At 45.0% G+C, this 22486-nt stretch overlaps 1 protein-coding gene across 1 annotated transcript in view; it reads right to left on the bottom strand.

The window, feature by feature from the left end:
* Positions 1-1884: 1884 nt before the first annotated feature.
* LOC143282266 (C-C chemokine receptor 1-like protein 1) overlaps positions 1885-22486 on the bottom strand; it is a 22125-nt gene continuing 1523 nt past the window's right edge. Inside the window, exons 4-9 of the mRNA XM_076587866.1 lie at positions 22461-22486; positions 20486-20636; positions 15022-15317; positions 12807-13012; positions 10408-10526; positions 1885-2349 (exon numbers count right to left, since the gene is read on the bottom strand). The exon at positions 22461-22486 is cut by the window's right edge and continues 12 nt beyond it. Of these exons, the coding sequence (XP_076443981.1) occupies positions 1885-2349; positions 10408-10526; positions 12807-13012; positions 15022-15317; positions 20486-20636; positions 22461-22486 (1263 nt within the window). The remainder of the gene's footprint in view (positions 2350-10407; positions 10527-12806; positions 13013-15021; positions 15318-20485; positions 20637-22460) is intronic.

Here is a 22486-nt window from a genome sequence, read left to right as displayed (position 1 = left end):
GCAGAAACCTTACGGTGAGCGTGTCTACCACCAAACCAAACGCAAGTGATCCAGGTCCCAGGCAGTGACATACATGCTGTGTGATGCACAGGGTTGGTGTGAAAGACATGCTGTGTGATGCACAGGGTTGGTGTGAAAGACATGCTGTGTGATGCACAGGGTTGGTGTGAAAGACATGCTGTGTGATGCACAGGGTTGGTGTGACAGACATGCTGTGTGATGCACAGGGTTGGTGTGAAAGACATGCTGTGTGATGGTTGGTGTGACAGACATGCTGCGTGATGCACAGGGTTGGTGTGAAAGACATGCTGTGTGATGCACAGGGTTGGTGTGACATATATGCTGCGTGATGCACAGGGTTGGTGTGAAAGACATGCTGTGTGATGCACAGGGTTGGTGTGACATACATGCTGTGTGATGATGTGACAGACATGCTGTGTGATGCACAGGGTTGGTGTGTCAGACATACTGTGTGATGGATGGTGTGACAGACATGTTGTGTGATGGCGTGACAGACATTCTGTGTGATGATGTGACAGACATGCCGTGTGATGGATGGTGTGACAGACATGTTGTGTGATGCACAGGGTTGGTGTGACAGACATGCTGTGCGATGGTTGGTGTGACAGACATGCTGTGTGATGGTTGGTGTGACAGACATGCTGTGTGATGGTTGGTGTGACAGACATGCTGTGCGATGGTTGGTGTGACAGACATGCTGTGTGATGGTTGGTGTGACAGACATGCTGTGTGATGATGTGACAGACATGCTGTGTGATGGTTGATGTGACAGACATGCTGTGTGATGCACAGGGTTGGTGTGACAGACATGCTGTGTGATGCACAGGGTTGGTGTGTCGCTTTCAGCGTTCTGTTTATCCACAATGTCCTCCCAGGGACAGTTCACAACGCGTCTTCTCCGAACAAGGATGGCAGCCGCCTCTCTCTCTCTCTCTCTCTCTCTCTCTCTCTCTCTCTCACACACACACATACACATACATATATATATATATATATATATATATATATATATATATATATATATATATATATATATATATATATCCGTGACCACTCAGTAATACTTCCAGTCACTATCACACCATTGATCATCCTTTCGTTTGATTGGTCAACTTCAGGGGGCTGTAGGTTTTTAGGACCGAACAGCCAGCACCACACCTTTCAGATCTCGTTGTTGGTCATCTTCAGGGGCTGTAGGTTTTTAGGACCGAACAGCCAGCACCACACCTTTCAGATCTCGTTGTTGGTCATCTTCAGGGGCTGTAGGTTTTTAGGACCGAACAGCCAGCACCACACCTTTCAGATCTCGTTGTTGGTCATCTTCAGGGGCTGCAGGTTTTTAGGACCGAACAGCCAGCACCACACCTTTCAGATCTCGTTGTTGCATCACTCATGGATTTCGCCTTTGATGTTTTCTTTTCTTTGGTCTTAAATAGGCCGAAAAAAAAAATCGACACAAGATTGAACACATTGGTCTTTGAAAACAACAACAACAAAAACAAAAATAAATAATTGATCAGATAAAATAAACAAAACAATAAAAGGTAAACTAAAATGAAACAAAATAAGTAAACATGAAATAAAATAAAATGAAATAAGATAAAATAAAATGAAATAAAATAAAACAGAATAAGATAAAACACATACATGTGTAGCAACAACGCCGGTGTCATAGTCAAAAGAGGTCTGTCGGAGGTAGCGCCAGCGGTAAATGTGTTTGTGTGTGTGTGGGGGGGGGGGCAGAGGGGGGGGGGGCGAGGCAGGGAGGGGGCAAGGAGGGGGGCTGCAACAGTCTCTGTGTCGTGGTGCCTGATGGAGGCAGTGTGGCCGGTGTGTGTGTGTGTGTGGGTGTGTGTGTGTGTGTCACACAACGGTCTCCGTGTCATGGTGCCTGTCGGAAGCAGTGTTGCCGCTGACGGACATCCACGTGCGGTGGGACCTGGAGCCGTCCCTGCGGAAGCTCCCCGGCAGACTGCTGTAGGTCCTGGACATGCACAGCCAGCTCTTCTCGCACAGTAACCTGGAGAGGAGCCGCTGGAGCTCCTTGCGGAAGACTCTGCCGGTGATGAGGTAGATGATGATGTTGAAGGCGTAGTGCGTGGTGCCGAACTCCTTGACGGAGGCCAGCACCAGCTCGTAGGTCATCCAGCGCTGGAAGAGCGGGTCGTGTAGCGTGTCGTTGTAGCGAGAGTGCCGCGTGAAGTCGTAGTCAAACTCGTAGAAGAGCGTGTAGGCGATGGTGACGGGGAGAGTGGTGAGGATGAGGTAGAAGGACACGGCCAGCAGCATCACTGTGGTGGCTGACGTCCGGGCCTGCTGCCCTGCCCACTGTACGCCAACCTGGCGGGGCACACACACACACACACACACACACACACACACACACACACAGCACAACGAGTCAGCACAGAAACGAAGGCGACATTTCACTTTCAAGGATTTCACACATCGTATCACGTCAATTTTCCAAGTTGATGGTTTGAAAAGGAGGCATAAATCGTCGAAGGAACATTCCAGCATGTGAATACCACATAATGTTGTACAGAAGAAGCTGAATGTAAACGTGTTGACAACGGGAACGTACATGCTGCCAAGATCGAGGGTATGGAGGAAGTGTGTTGTTTGTATGTTCGGGGAGGGGAGAAGGAACATCCCCAGGACAGAACAACTTGTTCTCCTGGGCGACTTCAATGCCAGAGTGGGTGCAGACAACGATTCGTGGCCCTCCTGTCTCGGTTCCTTTGGCGTGGGGAAAATGAATGAGAACGGACAGCGACTACTTGAGTTTTGTGCCTGCCATGAACTGTGCATCGCCAACTCCTTCTTCAGGACGAAGCCCCAACACAAAATCTCCTGGAGGCACCCGCGCTCAAAACATTGGCACCAACTGGATCTGATCCTAGTAAGACGAGCTGCCATCAAAAACCTTCTCCACACTCGCTCTTACCACAGCGCAGACTGCGACACGGACCACTCTCTGGTATGCTGCAAGATCAGACTGCAACCAAAGAAGTTCCACTGCTCAAAGAAACAAGGGAACTCTCGCATTGACGTCAGCAAGATGTCTCAGCCAGACCTTGTAGAACAGTTCGCAGAGGCCCTTGAGAGAGAATTCGATGCATTGCAACCCAGAGAATCTGCCACAGAAAGATGGGAAACGCTACGAGACACCATGCACAGCATTGCTATGGCCACCTTCGGGAAGAAAACCGGAAAGACCCACAACTGGTTTGAGGTCAAATCATCAGAGATGACTCCCATTATTGAGGCCAAGCACGCTGCACTCACCGAGTACAAATGGTCACCCAGTGAGAAGAACCTGCAAATCCTCAGGGCCGCCAGGAGTAAGGTTCAGCTTAACGCCAGGTGATGTGCAAATGAGTACTGGACAGAGCTCAGCGAAAAGATACAGAATGCTGCTGAAAGAGGCAACATCCGAGGGATGTATGATGGCATCAAGAAGGCACTGGGACCAACACAGAGCAAAACTGTCCCCCTCAAATCCTCCACTGAGGAAGTAATCAACGATCCTGGCCAGCAGATGGAGAGATGGGCGGAACACTACTACGACCTCTACTCCACAGAAAACATGGTGTCCAACTCAGCCCTCGATGCCATCAAGTGCATGCCGGTCATGGAAGAACTTGATGCAGAGCCAACTGAGGACGAACTCAGCAAGGCCATTAACAGCCTGACATCAGGCAAGGCACCTGGCAGTGACGGAATTCCCCCATACCTCATTAAACACTGCAAGACTGCTCTTCTGCATCCTCTGGAAACAGTCCTGTGTCAGTGCTGGAATGAGGGAGCTGTACCGCAGGACATGAGGGACGCCAAGATCATCACTTTGTACAAAAACAAGGGTGAAAGGAGCGACTGCAACAACTACAGAGGCATCTCGCTTGCCAGCATTGTAGGCAAAGTCTACGCTCGGGTCCTTCTAATCCGCCTGCAGAAACTGGCCAAACGCGTTTTCCCGGAATCACAGTGCGGTTTCCAAGCAGAGAGATCCACGGTAGACATGATCTTCTCCCTTCGCCAAATCCAGGAGAAGTGCAGGGAGCAGAGGATGCCCCTGTATGTCGCATTCATTGACCTCACCAAGGCCTTTGACCTAGTGAGCAGAGACGGCCTTTTCAGGGCTCTTCGAAAGATCGGCTGCAACTGCCCCCCCACCCCTCCAACTGCACAGCCTGATTGAGTCCTTCCACTCCAATGTGAAAGGGACGGTGCAGTTTAATCCAAGCCCTTCGACGTATGCAGTGGTGTCAAACAAGGCTGCGTCCTCGCCCACACCCTATTTGGAATCTTCTTTGCTCTTTTCCTGAGGCATGCGTTCAGCACAGCGCAAGAAGGGATCTACCTGTGGACCAGATCAGATGGCAGGCTCTTCAGTCTTGCCTGCCTCAGAGCAAGGACAAAAGTCCGCGAAGCCCTCATCAGAGACATGCTCTTTGCCGATGATGCCGCAGTTGTGACCCACACCCAGCAGGACTTGCGGTCACAAATGGACCGCTTCTCCCAGGCCTGCAAAGATTTTGGTCTGACCATCAGTCTCAAGAAGACAAACGTCCTAGGCCAAGACACGCCATCTCCACCAGCCATCACCATTGATGACTATGAGCTTGAAGCCATCCATCAATTCACTTACCTTGGGTCCACCATCACCGACAACCTCTCCCTTGACACCAAGATCGACAAGAGGATCGGGAAGGCAGCCACAACACTAGCCTGCCTCACACAAAGAGTGTGGACAAATCCCAAGCTGACCACGAAGACAAAGATGGCTGTATACAACGCCTGCGTCCTTAGCACCTGCTGTATGGCAGTGAGACGTGGACCACACATGCTCGTCAGAAGAAAAGGCTCAATACCTTCCACCTGAAAAACCTACGGAGAAATTGACACCATTCACAATAAAAACCTGGTTAATCAAAAAACTAATAAGTAAAAAAAGAACGGAGCATGCACATCCAGCCAGATAGGTGAATCGTGACAACAACTCAGTTCAGAGAAAGATTTGTGAACACCTCATCACTTACTGGATAATGCCCCAAACTGCCATAAAAATATCAACAAAGTCAGTTGGAATCACCACTTTTCTTTGTCAGTTAAAAATAATAAACCACGAGAGTTAATACCCTTGATGAAATGTGAAAAATTCCAGTCTGGACTTTTTTCAAAATTAAGTCCTTTTCACTTCGTACGACGCTTAGAAGTACTCGTACTTGGCTCTACATGTTATTAGTTTAACAAAATACTCAATTTTCATATCAACTTTAAAACTATAAAATTAGATGGCAAAATGGGGCGTCATTTACCCCGAGACCGAGTGTGTCATGCTTGTAGCAGACGATGCTTGTTACACACTGTGTTCGACAACACATGAAGGCGGCAGAGAATGGAAAGAAAAACAACAACAACGGCAGAGACAGCAACCACTGATGAAGTCAGTCAGCAATCCACCCTCAAAACTGGCCAGTCTGACAACTCCCCGCTGGCTCAGTTTCTGCATCAGCGGCAGACTACCCCTGTACTAAGAAAACGACACCAGGCTAGACAACAGTGTCACACGCCTTTGAAACACAGCCATCCTGAACAACAGATCCTGTCAACTTGATATCATCTTTGTATTCAAGATAAGAACATGTGTGGGTTGAATCAATATTATTCATATCATACAATTTAATACAGATCTGAATACTATGCCATGTCTTGTGAATTTGAACTTTGATATCAAATTTCTTCAAACTCTCTCTCTCTCTCTCTCTCTCTCTCTCTCTCTCTCTCTCTCTCTCACACACACACACACACACACACAGAGTCTATAGTGACATTTTAGTAATACAATTTGTGATATTATGTAGTTTGTGTGCACATGTTTTGAGCACAAAATAGTTTCAAATGTGAAATGTATTTACTAAATTAGATGTGTACCACAGAGAGAGGGAGAGAGATAACAAGAGAAAATTCTTTATTCATGAGGATAATAGATATATGATAAATGAAAGTTGTTTGGGGTGTGTGTGTGTGTGTGTGTGTGTGTGTGTGTGTGTGTGTGTGTTTTAGGCTCTGTAACAATGATATAGTATAACTGATAGCAGTCTACATAAATGATTTTAGACTGTTGGGAAACAGACCTCGGCTTGACTGATACACTCCAGGGGTTTGAACCATTGGCAATGATATTAACTGCCTTGAAAATGTTCAGTATCGTGCAGATACTTTGGCGTAGTATGTGCTAGTGTGGGGTGGAAGAGAAGTGGGATTTGTTCCAGTATAGTGACTTTACAGTAATACGATTTGTAATATTATGTATTTGTGTACACATGTTTTGATCACAAAATAGATTAAAATTTGGAATGTATTTACTAAATTAGATGTGTATGAGAGAGAGACAGAGAGAGATTACATGAGAACATTCTTTATTCATGAAGACAATAGATATATGATAAATAAAAGTTGTTTGTTCTGTTCATATGTATATATATATATATGTGTGTGTGTGTGTGTGTGTGTGTGTGTGTGTTAGGCTCTGTAACAATGATACAGTATGACTGATAGCAGTCTATATAACTGATTTTAGACTGCTGGGACACAGACCTTGGCCACACACACACACACACACACACACAGAGTATATAGTGACATTATAGTAATACAATTTGTAATATTATGTAGTTTGTGTACACATGTTTTAAGCACAAAATAGGTTCAAATGTGGAATGTATTTACTGAATTAGATGTGTATGAGAAAGAGACAGAGAGAGGTTACAAGATAAAATTCTTTGTGCCTGTGTATGTTGTTCACACTTAGGTGCATTTCCTCTTTCATTTAAACAAAAGCAAGTGTGACTTAGAAATGATTTTTTTGTCCTTTGTGACTTTAATTTTGAAAAAAAAAGTGAAATCCAAAACAACTTTGTGTGGTCTATATTTTTATGTTGGGAGGTGCACATGACTTGTTTTGCAATTGATTTTTTGTGTGTTTTGCTTCATTTGTTGTAGTAAGTGCATGTCACAAGTGAGTTTTGAAGACCTTGCCTCTCTTGTATATATGTGTGTATGTGCTGCATTTCAAGGACTCGAAAGTCGGAACAGTCATTGTCAAATGAATGCTGCTCACCTGACCCTAATCGTCGTGTCAACAACCATCTTCGCCCTGCCAACGACACTCTCCACCGTTTGGCACGTTTTTCACGTGCCCAGCCCTCTCGTTCCGTCTGACCTCTGCTCTCGTTGTGCCACTGTCACCATGGCGAACGTCAATAACATTGTTGCGTTACTGTCAACAATGTGATGGGTGAAGCAACACCCACTTTGCGATGACACGACTCAATGCATCATCAGTCTGGGCATCGTAAGACCAAAGACGAGGAGAGGAACCAGAGCGGGCAGACTTCACCGTTTGTGGGGCCCTGTCCTCCATGCTGATCGTCCTGTCTCCGATGTCAGCCCTGCTGTTGCTGTGACTGTCACTGACAACCTCAACATTCATGTTCAAGATGACTCCTTTACTTCCCGTGACACTGTCCTCTCTGACACTTTTCCAAACTGTGGTGTATACCCCGTGATTGGCTCTGCTCTGCTTCCTGCTCCTCTCACACCTGTCTCAACTCCCGGAACTTTCTTTTCCTTCCCACTGTCCTCCGCTGCTCAGTCACCACCGTCTCCTTCTGTTGCTGGTCTGTCTGACTCACCTGATTCACCATCAAATTCCTCTCAGCCTGCTTCTGATCTCTTTCATGCATGTCTGTTCAATGCTCAATCTGTCTGCCCTGATCAAAAGACTGACTATATTTCTGATTATATTTTTTGACATAACTTTGATATAATATTTCTTACAGAAACCTGGCTAAAGTCACTAGGTCATGAACCCAAACTGAAATGACTGACCCCCCGTGGATACAAAACCAAGTCACTTCCTCGACTGTCTCGTGGAGGTGGCATCGCCATCGTCTACAGAGAAATCTTGGAGTCTTCCCTGTCCTTCTCCCATCACCACAGCTTTCCACATGATACTTTTGAAATGCTTGAAGTCACTCTCAATGTCCCCAGTCACTTAGTCATCTTCTGTTGCCTCTATCGTACTCCTCCTAGTCGTAAAAAACAACCTAACGTCTTCTCTGTTTCACGATGAGTTCCAAATACTACTTGATCGCTACAACCTTCGTTCTGGCAAACTTATCATCAACGGAGACTTCACTTTTCATTTCGACAACTAAACCTCCACTGATGTCAAACGCCTATGTCAATCTCTGTCCAATCATTCTCTATCTCAGTTCGTCACAGAACCAACACACAGATCTGGCCATACGTTGGACTGGCTCATCACACGTGACTCTGATGCCATGATTGCGTCAGTGACTGTAACTGACGAACTTTTTACTGACCATTCTGCTGTTGTATTCTCGCTTAATATTTCAAAACCAACCAGCACCAAACTATCTGTTACTCGTCGCAACCTAAAATCCATCAAAATCAACACTTTTCTTCTCAAGCTGCTGAACGTCTTTCCAAAATTTCTCCACACATTACAACACTGTTCTCTCATACTGCTGGATGAACATGTACCCCCACTACCCATTTGCTGCCTGATAGGCCTTCCACCCCATGGTACACACAACACATTCGACTTGCAAAACGCAAGTTGGAAAGGCGATGGCGAGCAACAGAAGTGAATGAAATCCTGAACGAAATGACAATAAAATCCTGTGAACTTGATCCTGTACCACACTCTGTCTTTTCCCAGTGTGTCTCACAGCTTCTCCCCACAATCACCAGTATTGTCACCTCATCCCTTCTTACTGGAACGTTTCCACCCACTTTCAAAACTGGAATCGTCTGGCCTCTTCTGAAGAAACCCAACCTTGATGCAAATATTTTGAAAAATTATTGACCAGTTTCTAACCTTCCTTTCCTGTCCAAACTCGTTGAAAATTCTGTCCTGAAGCAGCTCAACAACCACCTTTGTTTCAACAATCTCCTTCATCCTTTTCAGTCTGCATATCGTGCCGACCACAACACCGAAACCACTCTCCTTCACATCCTGAACAATGTACTGCTAGTGTCCGACTCAGGAAAAAATTCCCTTCTCACTCTTCTCGACTTGTCAGCCGCCTTTGACACGAAAGACCATTCAGTCCTTCTTTCCCGCCTTCATTTTACATTTGGCATCAACGGCACTGTTCTCAACTCGTTCAAATCTTATCTCACTGATCGATTCCAGTCAGTCATCGTCGATAATTTCCAGTCTTAACCTGTTAAAATCAAACACAGAGTCCCACAGGGATCTGTTTTAGGCCCTGTTCTCTTCACGCTGTACACTGTTCCTCTTGCTGAAATTATCAACCACCACAATGTTAGTCACCATTCCTATGCTGATGACACTCAACTTCAGAAGAGTGATATCCCTGAAAAATTGTCCTCGCTCTCTTGCAAGAAACATCTGAATGCTTCCTGAACATTAAAAACTGTATGACTCTAAAGAAGTTACCATTGAACGCAGACAAAACCGAAGCAATGGTCCAGCTCAGTCAGGAACCTCGGCGTTGTCCTTGATAACACATTGTCCATGGAAAAATTTATCAGTCAGACATGTCAATCCTACTACTGTCAATTGCGACGCATCAGTTCCATTCGGAAATATCTGTCCACTGACGCAACATCTAGACTTGTTTCTCCCATTCTCTCTCGCCTTGACTACTGTAACTCCCTATTGTCTGATTTGCCTGCTTCATCCATTCAATCCCTTCAGCGCATACGAAACTCTCCTGCCCAACTCGTCCTCAGAAAGAAAAGATCTGAGCACACCACTCCTATTTTGCAACATCTCCCCTGGCTCCCTGTCTCACACAGAATAAAGTACAAGATCAGCACTCTATGTTATAAACGTATTCACAAATCTGCCCCTTCCTATCTTTGTGGCTGCCTTCACCTGTACACTCCATCTCGCTCTCTACGATCGGCTTCGGATCCACTCTGTTTACGCATACCCAGATTCAAACACTGAACTGTTGGACGCCGTTCTTTCTTTGTCTCTGGACCTTGTATTTGGAATGAACTTCCTCTTTCGCTTCGTCAGGTCTCCGCACTCAGCTCTTTCAAGTCTGGCCTTAAAACCCACCTCTTCACAAGATAGCTTCCCTCCCCTACCTCTTCCTTGTCTTCAGTTTCTTCAGTTTTAGAGTTATGCATGCGTGTGAATGACTGGTGTGAAAGCGCAAAGATTTGTCTCTGCACAAGATTCAGCGCTATATAAATACCATTATTATTATTATTTATTTATTTATTAGCATGGCCGTAAATGGCTGTGGGACCTTTAAGATGGCCGTAAATGGCTGTGGGACCATCAATGGTTTCATCAATGAGTGCAGCAGGACTCACCTGGCGGGAGCGGGCCAGACGCCTCATCTCACAGATGACGAGGACGTTGAGGACCAACACGGCCAGGGGCACCAACAGGAAGGTCAGGACCTCAATGCTCAGGTTCCACAGGATCAGAACGCTGCTGTTGCCGTTCATGCTGACCTGGGATCATCCACATCACACATTCACATCACCTGGCGTCATCCACATCACACCATCACATCACCTGGCGTCATCCACAGCACACCATCACATCACCTGGCGTCATCCACATCACACCATCACATCACCTGACGTCATCGACATCACACATTCACATAACCTGGCGTCATCCACATCACACCATCACATCACCTTAAGTCATCCACATCAAATCACATCATCACATCACAAGCGTCATCCACGTCACATCACATCAGCTGACGCCATCCACATCACATCACCTAGCGCTAGCGTCATCCACGTCACATCATCACATCACAAGCGTCATCCACGTCACATCACATTACCTGACATCATCCACATCACATCATCACATCACGTGGCGTCATCCATGTCACATCATCACATCACCTGACGTCATCCACATCACATCATCTGGCGTCACCCACGTCACATCATCACATCACCTGGCGTCATCCACATCGCGTCACATCACCTGACGTCATCCACATCACATGATCACATCATCTGACGTCATCCATACCCCACCATCACATCACGTAGCGTCATCCATATCACATCATCACATCACAAGCGTCATCCACGTCGCATCACATCACCTGACATCATCCACATCACATCATCACATCACCTGACGTCATCCACATCACATCATCACATTACCAGAAGTCATCCACATTACATTACATCATGACATGACTTGACGTCGTCCACATCATAAAATCACCTGACGTCATCCACATTACATAGTCACATCACGTGGCGTCATACACCTCACATAATGTCATCCTCATCACATCACCTGACATCATCACATCACCTGACGTCATCCACATCACATCACATCACCTGGCGTCATCCACATCACATCACCTGGCGTCATCCACATCACATCATCACATCACCTGACGTCATCCACCATCACGTTATCACATCACCTGACGTCATCCACATTACATCATCACATCACATGGCGTCATAGACATCACATCACCACATCACCTGGCGTCATTCACATCACATCATCACATCACTTGACGTCATCCACCATCACACCATGACAATAGAATTTTTTTAAGTGAAAAATCTTCCACAAATGACACTGCTGATGAATTTCTGTGTCCCGTTTTTGAAGACATCCGATAAAAATGTTTGTCAATATACTATAGAACCCGCACAAACTAGATGAAATTCTACTTATTGCTTTCTGAACAACAACAACAACAACAACAACACACACACACACACACACACACACACACACACACACACACACACACACACACACACACACACACACACACACGCACACACACACACAAAGAGAACTGTTTGAATTGATATCCTTTGTCTCTTCCACACGTTTTTGTTCTGTTTGATAGAACTTTGTTGACAGGGAGAAATAGTCAAGTAATATGGAACATATACATGTTCTAATGTTGATTTGCATGCGGTTGTTTGCGTCATTATTCAGGTGTCAAGGAACATTGACTTGGTGATTTCTGTTTGTTTACTAGTGTTAGGTGGGTTTTTTGCATGTTTTTGACAGAACTTTTTATCTATATGGTATGTGTGTTTTGTTTCTGTGCCCCAAGGAGGCACGTGCAATAAACTTCGTGCTTTGGCTTGATGATGGTGATGATGATGATGGTGATGGTGATGATGGTGATAGTGATGATGGTGGTGATGATGATGGTGATGATGATGATGGTGATGGTGAGGATGGTGATGGTGATGATGATGATGGTGGTGATGGTGATTATGGTGGTTATGATGACGGTGGTGGTGATGATGATTATGGTGGTTATGTTGATGATGGTGGTGGTAGTGATGGTGATGGTGATGGTGATGAGGAGGAGGAGGAGAAGGAGGGGGTAGAAGGACGATGGTGGTGGTGGTGACGATGATGATGGTGGTGATGGTGGTGGTGATAATTATGGTTGTGGTGATGGTAGTGGTGGTGGTGGTGGTGGTGGTGGTGATGATGATGGTGGTGGTGGTGATGTGATGGTGATGATGGTGGTGATGCTGGCGGTGGTGATGATGCTGGTGATGATGATGATGATGATGGTGGTGGTGGTGATGACGATGATGGTGGTGGTGTTGATGATGATTGTGGTGCTGGTGCTGGTGCTGCTGCTGATGGTGGTGGTGGTGGTTGTCACACACACACACACACACACACACACACACACACACACACACACACACAAACCACACCCACTCAGCGTTACAATGAATTACTTGTTGTGTCAGTACCTGAGGTCGCGGGCCGCACTCCCAGGTGTCGTTGCGGGCTGCTGACCGCTGTATGGTGTAGAAGTAGCCCTGCACCCCGCTCAGACCCACCGCCACCCCCGCCAGCACCCCGATCACCATCCGGGCTCGCCGCACTGTGCAGTAGTGCTCCCTGGTGAAGGGGTGGCAGATGGCGATGTACCTGTGTCACCCTCATTATCATCATCATCATCATCATCATCACCACCACCACCACCACCACTATCATCATCATTCATTACCACCATTGTCACGGCTCGTTGGCGATCTGTGTGTTTGTGCTTGTGTGCCCCTCTTTTTTCCTTCCCTTCTCCCCCTTTCTCTCTCCCTTCTTCACGCCCATCCCCCCTCTCTCTCTCCCTCTCTCCTTCACCACCCTATCTCCTCCACCGCCCTCTCTCCTTCGTGTGCACGTTCGGTTTAACGCTGGGCGTATGCACGTGCATCTCTTGGAATATGTGTGTGGCATGTTCCTGTTTCTTGAACATTCTGAACTCTGAGCGAGTTCAGGAATTAATGTAGTTCGAGTAGAAAGATTCAGCTTCGCTTTTGATGCCAAGCTCTCTAAAGAGACGGGTCGCCGTTCCAGCATGTGAGCTGTTGGGTGCCGTCTGACAGAAGTAGTGGGGCATTTTCCTTGTCACTCTTTTTTCCTCTGTGTGTGGTCTGTGTTTTCACTCTGGGCCAGTGGTGTGGCTCTGTGTCTACCTGGTGACAGGTGAGGGAGTTGTATGTTTTTCTTTGTAGTGTTGAATTAGTGATGTGATTTGTAACTTTTCTTTTATTTCTACATATTTGGGGATTTAGTGGAATTTTGTGTTGTATTTAGGTATGTTATTTGGCCATGTATTCATCTCGGGTTATTGTTTCAAATTTACTTGCTTTGTCATGGAAACTGTCAAACTTCAGTATAGATTTTTCGAAACATTTTTGCAGTAATTGAAATAGGATTGTAAGTTTGTGATATTACATCACTGGGTTTTGTTTCTATTGCTGGAGGCCATCAGGATAGTCACTGACATGTCATTTTGGGGTTCCTTGTGGTGGACTGTTTAGAAATGTGTGTGGGTTTAACCATTTCATTATTGGGGGAATATAACAAACAGTTTATGTGATTTTCTTGTTAGTAGCTTTTGTGTGGAAGGGGCTGTATGTAACAAGCTATCCTCTTGCCCCCCCCCCCCCCTTCCTCCTGATTAGTTTAATATATGGTGCTTAAGGAAGTTGGGGTGGGGTGGGGTATTCTTTTGAACGTGTAGTCTGCAGAGACTGTGAGCTCACTGTTCCAGATTTTCCCTGTGACTTTCCTCCATGTACCACTGGCATCAGCGGAACTCCATGCTCGAAGCTGGAACAGCCTTCGTTTCCCTGCTGCCTTGTCCTGTCCCCAGTTTCCTCACGCCCACTCGTACTCCCTCTCTTCCACATTACCAACGTACCCTTTTCCATTGCCCCCCTCACCGCATCCTACCTTTACCCTAGAGTCTACAACTGACTTCGGTCTTCAGCTGTTGGGTGGAGTTCGCGTCAGGTGAACTCTGGTAGTGTCGATGTGCTGAATGGCGCTGCAGTGACTTTGTAACATGGAGGATTGGAACTGAATTGTTGTAGTTAGATGTGTGTGTGGGGGGGGGGGGACTTTTTGTGCTTTGATTTATCATGGGGGTACATGGACAACCCCTTACGGGTTGTGACAACAATCATCACCACCATCATCATCATCATCACCATCACCATCACCACCACCACCACCATCACTATCACCACCATCATCACCATCACTGTCACCACCACCACCACTGTCATCATCACTCATCATTATCATCATCATCACTATCATTATGATTATTATGACTTTTCTTATGACTAAAATCATCTATCTTCATTTTCAACATCATCTCCATCACCAACCAATCATCACCTATCCGCGGTGAAGGCCAGCACGAGCAGCGTGTACTGGGCGGCTAGGAAGAGGATCACCACCACCATCACCATCACCACCATCACCATCACCACCATTACCATCACCACCATTACCATCACCACCATTACCATCACCACCTTTACCACCATCATGACCATGACCAACCAATCATTCCCCTGCCCCCCCCCCCCCCCCCGCCCCCCTTCAATCCCTCTTCCACCCTCCACCCCCCCCCCCCCTCCCCTGACCTCTCCGTGGTGAAGGCCAGCACGAGCAGCGGCCCCAAGTACTGTGCGGCCAGGAAGAGGACGGGGAAGAGCTGGCAGACGCCGGGCGTGTTGAGCAGGTCCAGACGCCACACCATGTGCAGCTCCAGCACCACGTGCAGTGACAGGAACAGGAAGTCGTCCAGAGCCAGGGCCGCCAGGTAGCACCCCGAGGAGTGACACATGCGCTTCTGCACCCAGACAAGGAAGGAAAGCACGTTGCCGGGGAAGCCCAGGCAGTAGGTCAGCACTGAGACGTACTTGTCCACGTTGATCACCTGAAGGGTCAGGTCCACTTCCGGTTTGCAAATAATGCGGCGTTCAAAACCACAACCACAACAACAACAACAAACAACCACAACAACAAACACAACAGCCACAACCACAACCACAACCACCACAACCACAACACCCACAACACCCACCATAATTACGACCACAACAACCACAACCACCACCACCACAACCACCACCACCACAGCAACAACCACCACCACCACCACCACCACCACAACCACAACAACCAGCCGCCGTGGCGAACTGGTTAGCGTCGTGGACTGACGATTTGGGAGGGTGTGGGTTCGATATCACAGCGGAGGTGGGTATTTCGGCTCGCGGCCGGCTCCTAGCCAGAGTTAGTGTGCTATGGGCTTAAATGGGGAGACTGGGACCACACAGTCGAGTTTCATCCACTTCACGGATGCGTCTTTGGGTGTGTTGCTCTAATTACCTGACCAACACTGCAAGTGTATCTCTCGGGCCTAGTTGACGCCGGGATATCATGACTACTTTTCCTTCGTCATCATTATAAACAAAACAGTCCCAAAGTCTGTGGCATTCCATGCCCTGCTCTCATGGTGACCTCAGTTTCGATACCCCTCCACTTCTGTGCTTGGGGTGAGTCCTGTCAACGCCTTCAGTGTCGGCAGATTCATGGGGCACTGTTGTTGGAGGGACGTGGTGGCGCTTTCCACTTTGGGAGGGACGCTCACTCAGTCTGGCTCCGCGACTAAGCCATTGTCGTTAGTAGGGGGCTTAGTAGGTGGTGCCCTAAGTACGTTAAATCGGAACAGGCACCACTGAACATCACCGAAGTGACTCATCGACAGTGCAGGGTCTCCTCTGGTGTGTGGCCTCCTGGCGACCTAACATCGATGGTTCCCTGCGGACTGCCGACGCTGGGAGTGTGAAAGACTAACCCGGGTGTGGCTGTGTTTAGGGAACTCGGAATGAGCGGCGTGGGAGTAATGTCAATGAAACGGTGCAGATGACGGGGCAGCAAAAACAAAAAACAAAAAAAAACCAACAATACCACAACCACCACCACCACCACCACCACCACCACAGCAACAACCACCACAACCACAACAACCACCACAACCACAACAACCACCACAGCCACCACCACAACAACCACCAAAACAACCAACACCACAGCAATGACAACGACAACAACCACAACCAACCACCACAACCACCACCACAACCACAACATCAGCAACAACCACCACAACCACAACATCGGCAGCAACAAGCGGAATTCGAAGTGAGAACGCTGTTTAAATCGTGTTATTTTGGTGTATCTCGGGCATTTATTGACACGGTCCATTACATTTATGTTATATTCATTCTATTTAATTCAGTAACCAATCTAAAAGACTCATAAGCAGTAAACACGTCGATGATGTAGTTAGTGTCACTAAATGTTTTCTGTCTAGAAGTTGCAATTCTTTCCTTTTAATTGCGAACACGAAAACCTATGTCATGCTGTCTTCTAACCAAACAGGGCCTACGTTCTGGCAACTGGGAAACAGGATTACGGATTTTTGGATCGGGATCGAACCTCAACGAAATAAACCATGAATGACCCGGAAATAACGCTTGGTATGTCTGTGTAGATTTTTTTCTATTTTGTTTAATTCAAATTTGATATTGGCAGACAAGTATTTCCAGTGAAAATGAATTTGCTAAAGATTACCAGGGACACACACACACACACACACACACACACACACACACACACACACACACACACACACACACACACACACACACACAACAAAGCACCGGGTTAAAACATGGACTCAAATTGTTCACACAAGTGAGTCCAAAAAGAGTATGTTAGCAGATTCGAACCAAGCATATTCGATTCGAAAGTGAATAGACTTCCAGAGCTAATGCGCGCCTACCAGTGACGTTCAAAAATTATTGTCAAAATGTTTTTTAAAATTTTTCTGTGGGGGGTTGATGGTGGTATTTTTTCGTCATAAAAAGATGTTATTCGAGGTGGTAACGCCGTTTAAATAGCATTATCATATATTTTGATATATCTCCATTATTTGAGAACTTCATTAACGTCCGCGGAAAAGGAGACGTTGCCAACGCCTCGGGTATACCACAACAAGCCATTTTCTCTAGATCTGCATGCTCGACAGACTGACAGACACTACAACGCCATCCACTCAATTTCTTTCATGTTCATTGTAGTTAATTCAGGATCCACTTTAAAACATCCATATGCAGTAAACACGTCGAGTATCGCTAAGTGTTCTGTCCAGGATTTGTAATTCTCATCTTTTAATTGCGAACGATAAAAACAGAACAAAATTGCAATTATTTGGATTCGATTCCTTAACGAAATAAAACGTTGATGATCCGGCAATATAGCTTAATCCGGAACACCTACAACCTATAATTGGTATAACTGTGAATTTTTTTTCTCATTGTGTTTAATCCAAATTTGGTATTTCCAGAGAAAATGGCAATGTCAAAGGTTACCAAGGACACACACACACACACACACACACGCCACGCCACGCCACGCCACGCGAAACGACGCGACGCGACGCGACGCGACGCGACACGCGACACACCGTTTACACAAATGAGTCGATGAAATGACAAGAAAACGAAAATAAAGAATAGAAAAAGAGAAAAGGGAGCAAGGGGCCTCGCTTTCGAACAGACCCATTCAAAACATAAAAATATCACACACACACACACACACACACACACACACACACACACACACACACAGATATATATATATATATATATATATATATATATATATGTATATATACACACACACATCCAGAGAGAGATGTGTGTGTGTGTGTAAAGGTTAGAGTTTAAAAGCCCGATAGCCTTTTATAACTACCAGGGCAGTGAATTCACATCCACTGTGTCTCGGGATCGGCATAGGAAGGCGGGGCCCAAACCTCTCCTTCCCTAACCAGTCGGGCACCCTCTCACACCTGAGAGGAGTAAGGAACATCGGAGTATATTGCCTTTCCCACAGACACAACGTCAGGCCGAGAGTGGGTTCGAACCCTGACCACTGGACCATAAGTCCAACGCCTAAACCGATTCAACCACGGCACCTCTTATCTATCTGTCTGTCTGTCTATAACATATATATGTATTCTAAATCCAGGTAAACAACAAGGTAAAATCAAAGAGGTTGTAAACATCTACGAGCGCGTGCACACACACACACACACACACACACACACACACACACACACACACACACACACACACACATTCAAGATTCGAGATTCCAGAAACGTTTTTAGGCATCATCTGGTCTTCCAGTCTGTCATTGTGACAACAATAACGACAACGACACAACAATAATAATAAATGTTCCATAACCTTTACAACCATCGAGTCAGTGAACTCATATTACTCTGTCCAGGGCTCGGCACAGGAAGACGAGGCCCAGTCCTATCCTTCCGCCGTTTTAACCTCTCCCGGCCAAAGTCAGGTACGAGAGAGAGAGAGAGAGAGACGAAAAGAAACGAAAGGAAACGAAACGAAACGAATTCTTATATCACGGGGGTAAGCATAACTGCCCTTTTTTTTACATCCAGCCCTCAAGGGCAAAGAAGAAAAGCGAAAGGTACCCCTCCCCCACAAAACAACAACAACAACAACAAACAACAACAACAACAAAAAACAACAACAATAACAACAAAACAACAACAACAACAACAAAACCAGAAAAACAAAAGAAAACAACAACCAAAAAACAAACAAACAAACAAAAAAGCTAAGGTAAGCACACAAAAGTTTCAAGTTTTAACTATCCTTACACTCCTATTGCAGTATGGAGGATTACTGGAAAATAACGTTTTCATGCTCAGAACAATACACAACTATGTCATATAAAAGCTGAGAAAACACAAATGTCTTTTAACTCCAAAATTGTTGTTAGGCAACATTTGCAAATCTAATCATCTTACTTACAGCTAAAATGACTTTTTTGTGCCTCCTTTGAGCATATTACAAAAATTAGAAACCGATTTTGGAGACAAATATTTTTTAGGAACATATCTATTTCGTAACTGATCATAATTGGGACATTCCATTATAAAATGAAACTCATCCCCAATCACAGACATGTTACAAACCTTGGAAAGTCGTAACTCTCGTGGTATGCCTTTGAGTCTCCCTGTTTCTATTTCCAGCTTATGATTATTACTTCGAAATCTGAAGAAGCTGATAACGTATTTATCACACACACACACACACACACACACACACACACACACACACAATTACATAAGAAAATAAAAGGCATGAATGAAAACACTACATTACCTAATTAAGTACGACACAACGACAGACTATACTTTAAAAGATCAAACCATAAAGAAAAAAAAGGAGCAGAGAGAGACTGACAGAGATGGGACATTGGAAGTTAATTTATGGCAAACATCATTTTCTATATTCATAAAATATTAATGATATTGAAACACAGTCAGTACATTTTAGGTTAAAGAGGTGCCAAGTTTGAGAGATTCATTTGGTTGTTTTTTTGTGTATATATATATATATATAAGTTAGATTTGAATTTTTGAAAATTTGGTTCGGTTTTTAAAGTTTCTGGGATATGATTCTATAACCACCAACCTGAATATGCAAGGCTTGATTTACATTAAAAAAATAGTAGTAAATGGAAGATTTATCTTATGTGAATCTCGATAATTATCAAAACTAAACATATTTGTCAGATAGGGTGGAGTGTTGCCATGAAGGATTTTGTGCATGAACAGTCCTTTATTGTGTAATAGTTTAGCCTTGAGTGGAAGAGTGGAAAGCTACCTATTTGTTTGTAATCGGTTTCTGTCAATGTTGAAGATTTGACAATGGTTTTATGGCTCTTTTGTGGATACTAATCAATGGTTTTAGTAAATTATTGCTTGTTACTTGAAAAAGAGAGAGAGAGAGAGAGAGAGAGAGAGAGAGAGAGAGAGAGAGAGAGAGAGAGAGAACAACGCACATGCACGAACATCATGCAGTCTCACAAACACCCTCTGCTGTCACACGCACATAGCAAGCCCCCCCCCCACCCCCCCCACGTCCCCCCGCCCCCTTCCCCCCGCTCCACTCCCCCCCACCCCGACCCCCACCCCCCAACACACACACGCAGCACGATCACCTGAGGTTTCAGCTCGTTGAAGAGCGTCACACGGTCGCTGAGCACGCCCAAGTCTTCGTCGTAGTAGGAAGCGATGCCGGTGTGGATGTCTGGAGAAGTACTGTATTCTGGGGGCCAGTGGGAAAGACTGACGAGGTCGGAGGCCTGTGTACTGCTGAGGTCAGGAGAGGTAGTATCGGTGGTGGTGTAAATGGTGGTGTCGGCGGTGTCAGTGGTGGTGATGGTGGTGGTGGTGGTGGTGAGGATGGTGGGGGGGAGGTTAGGATGGGCTAGGGCAATATCCATCAGGCAGAAAACAGCGCAGATGATGGCAGCTGTAAGCAGACCTCGTTTCCTCTTGAAAACCATCTGTAAAATAGTATCGACGAATGTCAAAGTTCTCTTTTTTTGCTGTTTTTTGTTGTTGTTGTTGTTGTTGTTGTTGTTGTTGTTGTTGTTGTTGTTGTTGTTGTTTTGTTTTTGTTTTGTTTTATTTTGAATAACGAACAACTGATTTTCTACATCAAGTGATCTGGAAAAATAAAAGAAGAAACTCGATAGTAGAGAGAGAGACAGACAGACAGACAGACAGAGGCAGAGAGAGACAGAGATTCAAAGATTCAAGATTCAAGATTCAAAAACTTTATTACTCAAGAATAAAGATTTTAGACATTGCCTAGTCTTCCAATCTGTCCTTGTGACAACAAAAACAGTAACGATAACACACAACAATAATAACAATAGTAAATACTACCACTACTACTACTACTACTACTACTACTACTACTACTGATAATCATAATACTAATCAACGGACCATCATCATCAAAAATATAATGAAGGGAACACTGTCACACACTCACACCCACCCACCCACACACATATGCGCACACTCATCCCCAAACACACACACCCTTATGCATATACATATTTGCACATATACCCACATGCATGCATATGTCTACATGTACATACAGATATGTATGCATATGCATACATAAACATAATTAGGTATCAAATCATATTGTAGTACATTACAGATCATATTGTAGTACAATAGCAGATATTGAAAAAAAAATGAAAAAAATCCAGAAGTAAAGGGGTTATTAAGACTGTCAAATTAATCACCACACAGAATACAGGAAAGAGGCACGACTGAAATGAAAATATATAAACAGAGCAGAGAAATATAGTTATATCACTGTACATATACAACAGTGATGAGAAATCTGACGCTGATGTGGCAGGCAATAACATCCAATCAATAGCTTGCATGTAATACATAAAAATCACAAAAGGTTGAAAATAAGATGAAACACATTAGTGTATGTAAAGGAATAGACAGTGCATACATTTCACAAAAGGGACTTTGTGATTTACTACCTAAATGGATTTTGTGACTTACTACCTAATAGATTTTGTGATTTACTGCCTAAATGGATTTTCCTACCTAAATGCTTGGTTTCTTTTTTATTTACAACCGAAATGGATCTTTTTGACTTCCTACCGAAACTTATTTTTTTATATTTACTACCGAAATGGATCTTTAAAATATTTACTATCAAAATGGATATTTTGATTTACTATCTAAATGGTTTTTTGATATACTACCTAAATGGATATTTTGATTTACTACCTAAATGGATTTTTTCGTTTATTTATCGAAATAGATTTTTCACTATCAAAATGGGGTTTTCAACAGAATTTGCTGTCGTGTTTTCTTTAATGTGCGTTAAGTGAATGCTGCATACGGGACTTCAGGTCATGGTCTAATCAGAATGACTAGTGTCAAGATCAGCACTCAAGGTCTAATGGAGGGAAGATCGTAGGGAAGGTAGGAATCAGAATGACTAGTGTCAAGATCAGCACTCAAGGTCTAATGGAGGGAAGATCGTGGGGAATTTGGGATTCCGTCCCCTACCCTCAGATTCTCTCACTTCCTAAGCGGGCACGACACTGTTGTAAAATTGCTGATGTTGTCTGTCCTTGTCCTCACCGCACTGTTGTCAGATTGCTGATGTT

Source organism: Babylonia areolata, chromosome 5, assembly GCF_041734735.1.
Source record: "Babylonia areolata isolate BAREFJ2019XMU chromosome 5, ASM4173473v1, whole genome shotgun sequence".
Lineage (NCBI taxonomy): Eukaryota > Metazoa > Mollusca > Gastropoda > Neogastropoda > Buccinidae > Babylonia > Babylonia areolata.
The sequence above is the reverse complement of the archived record's forward strand: the minus strand, read 5'-3'. Positions and strand labels throughout refer to the sequence as shown.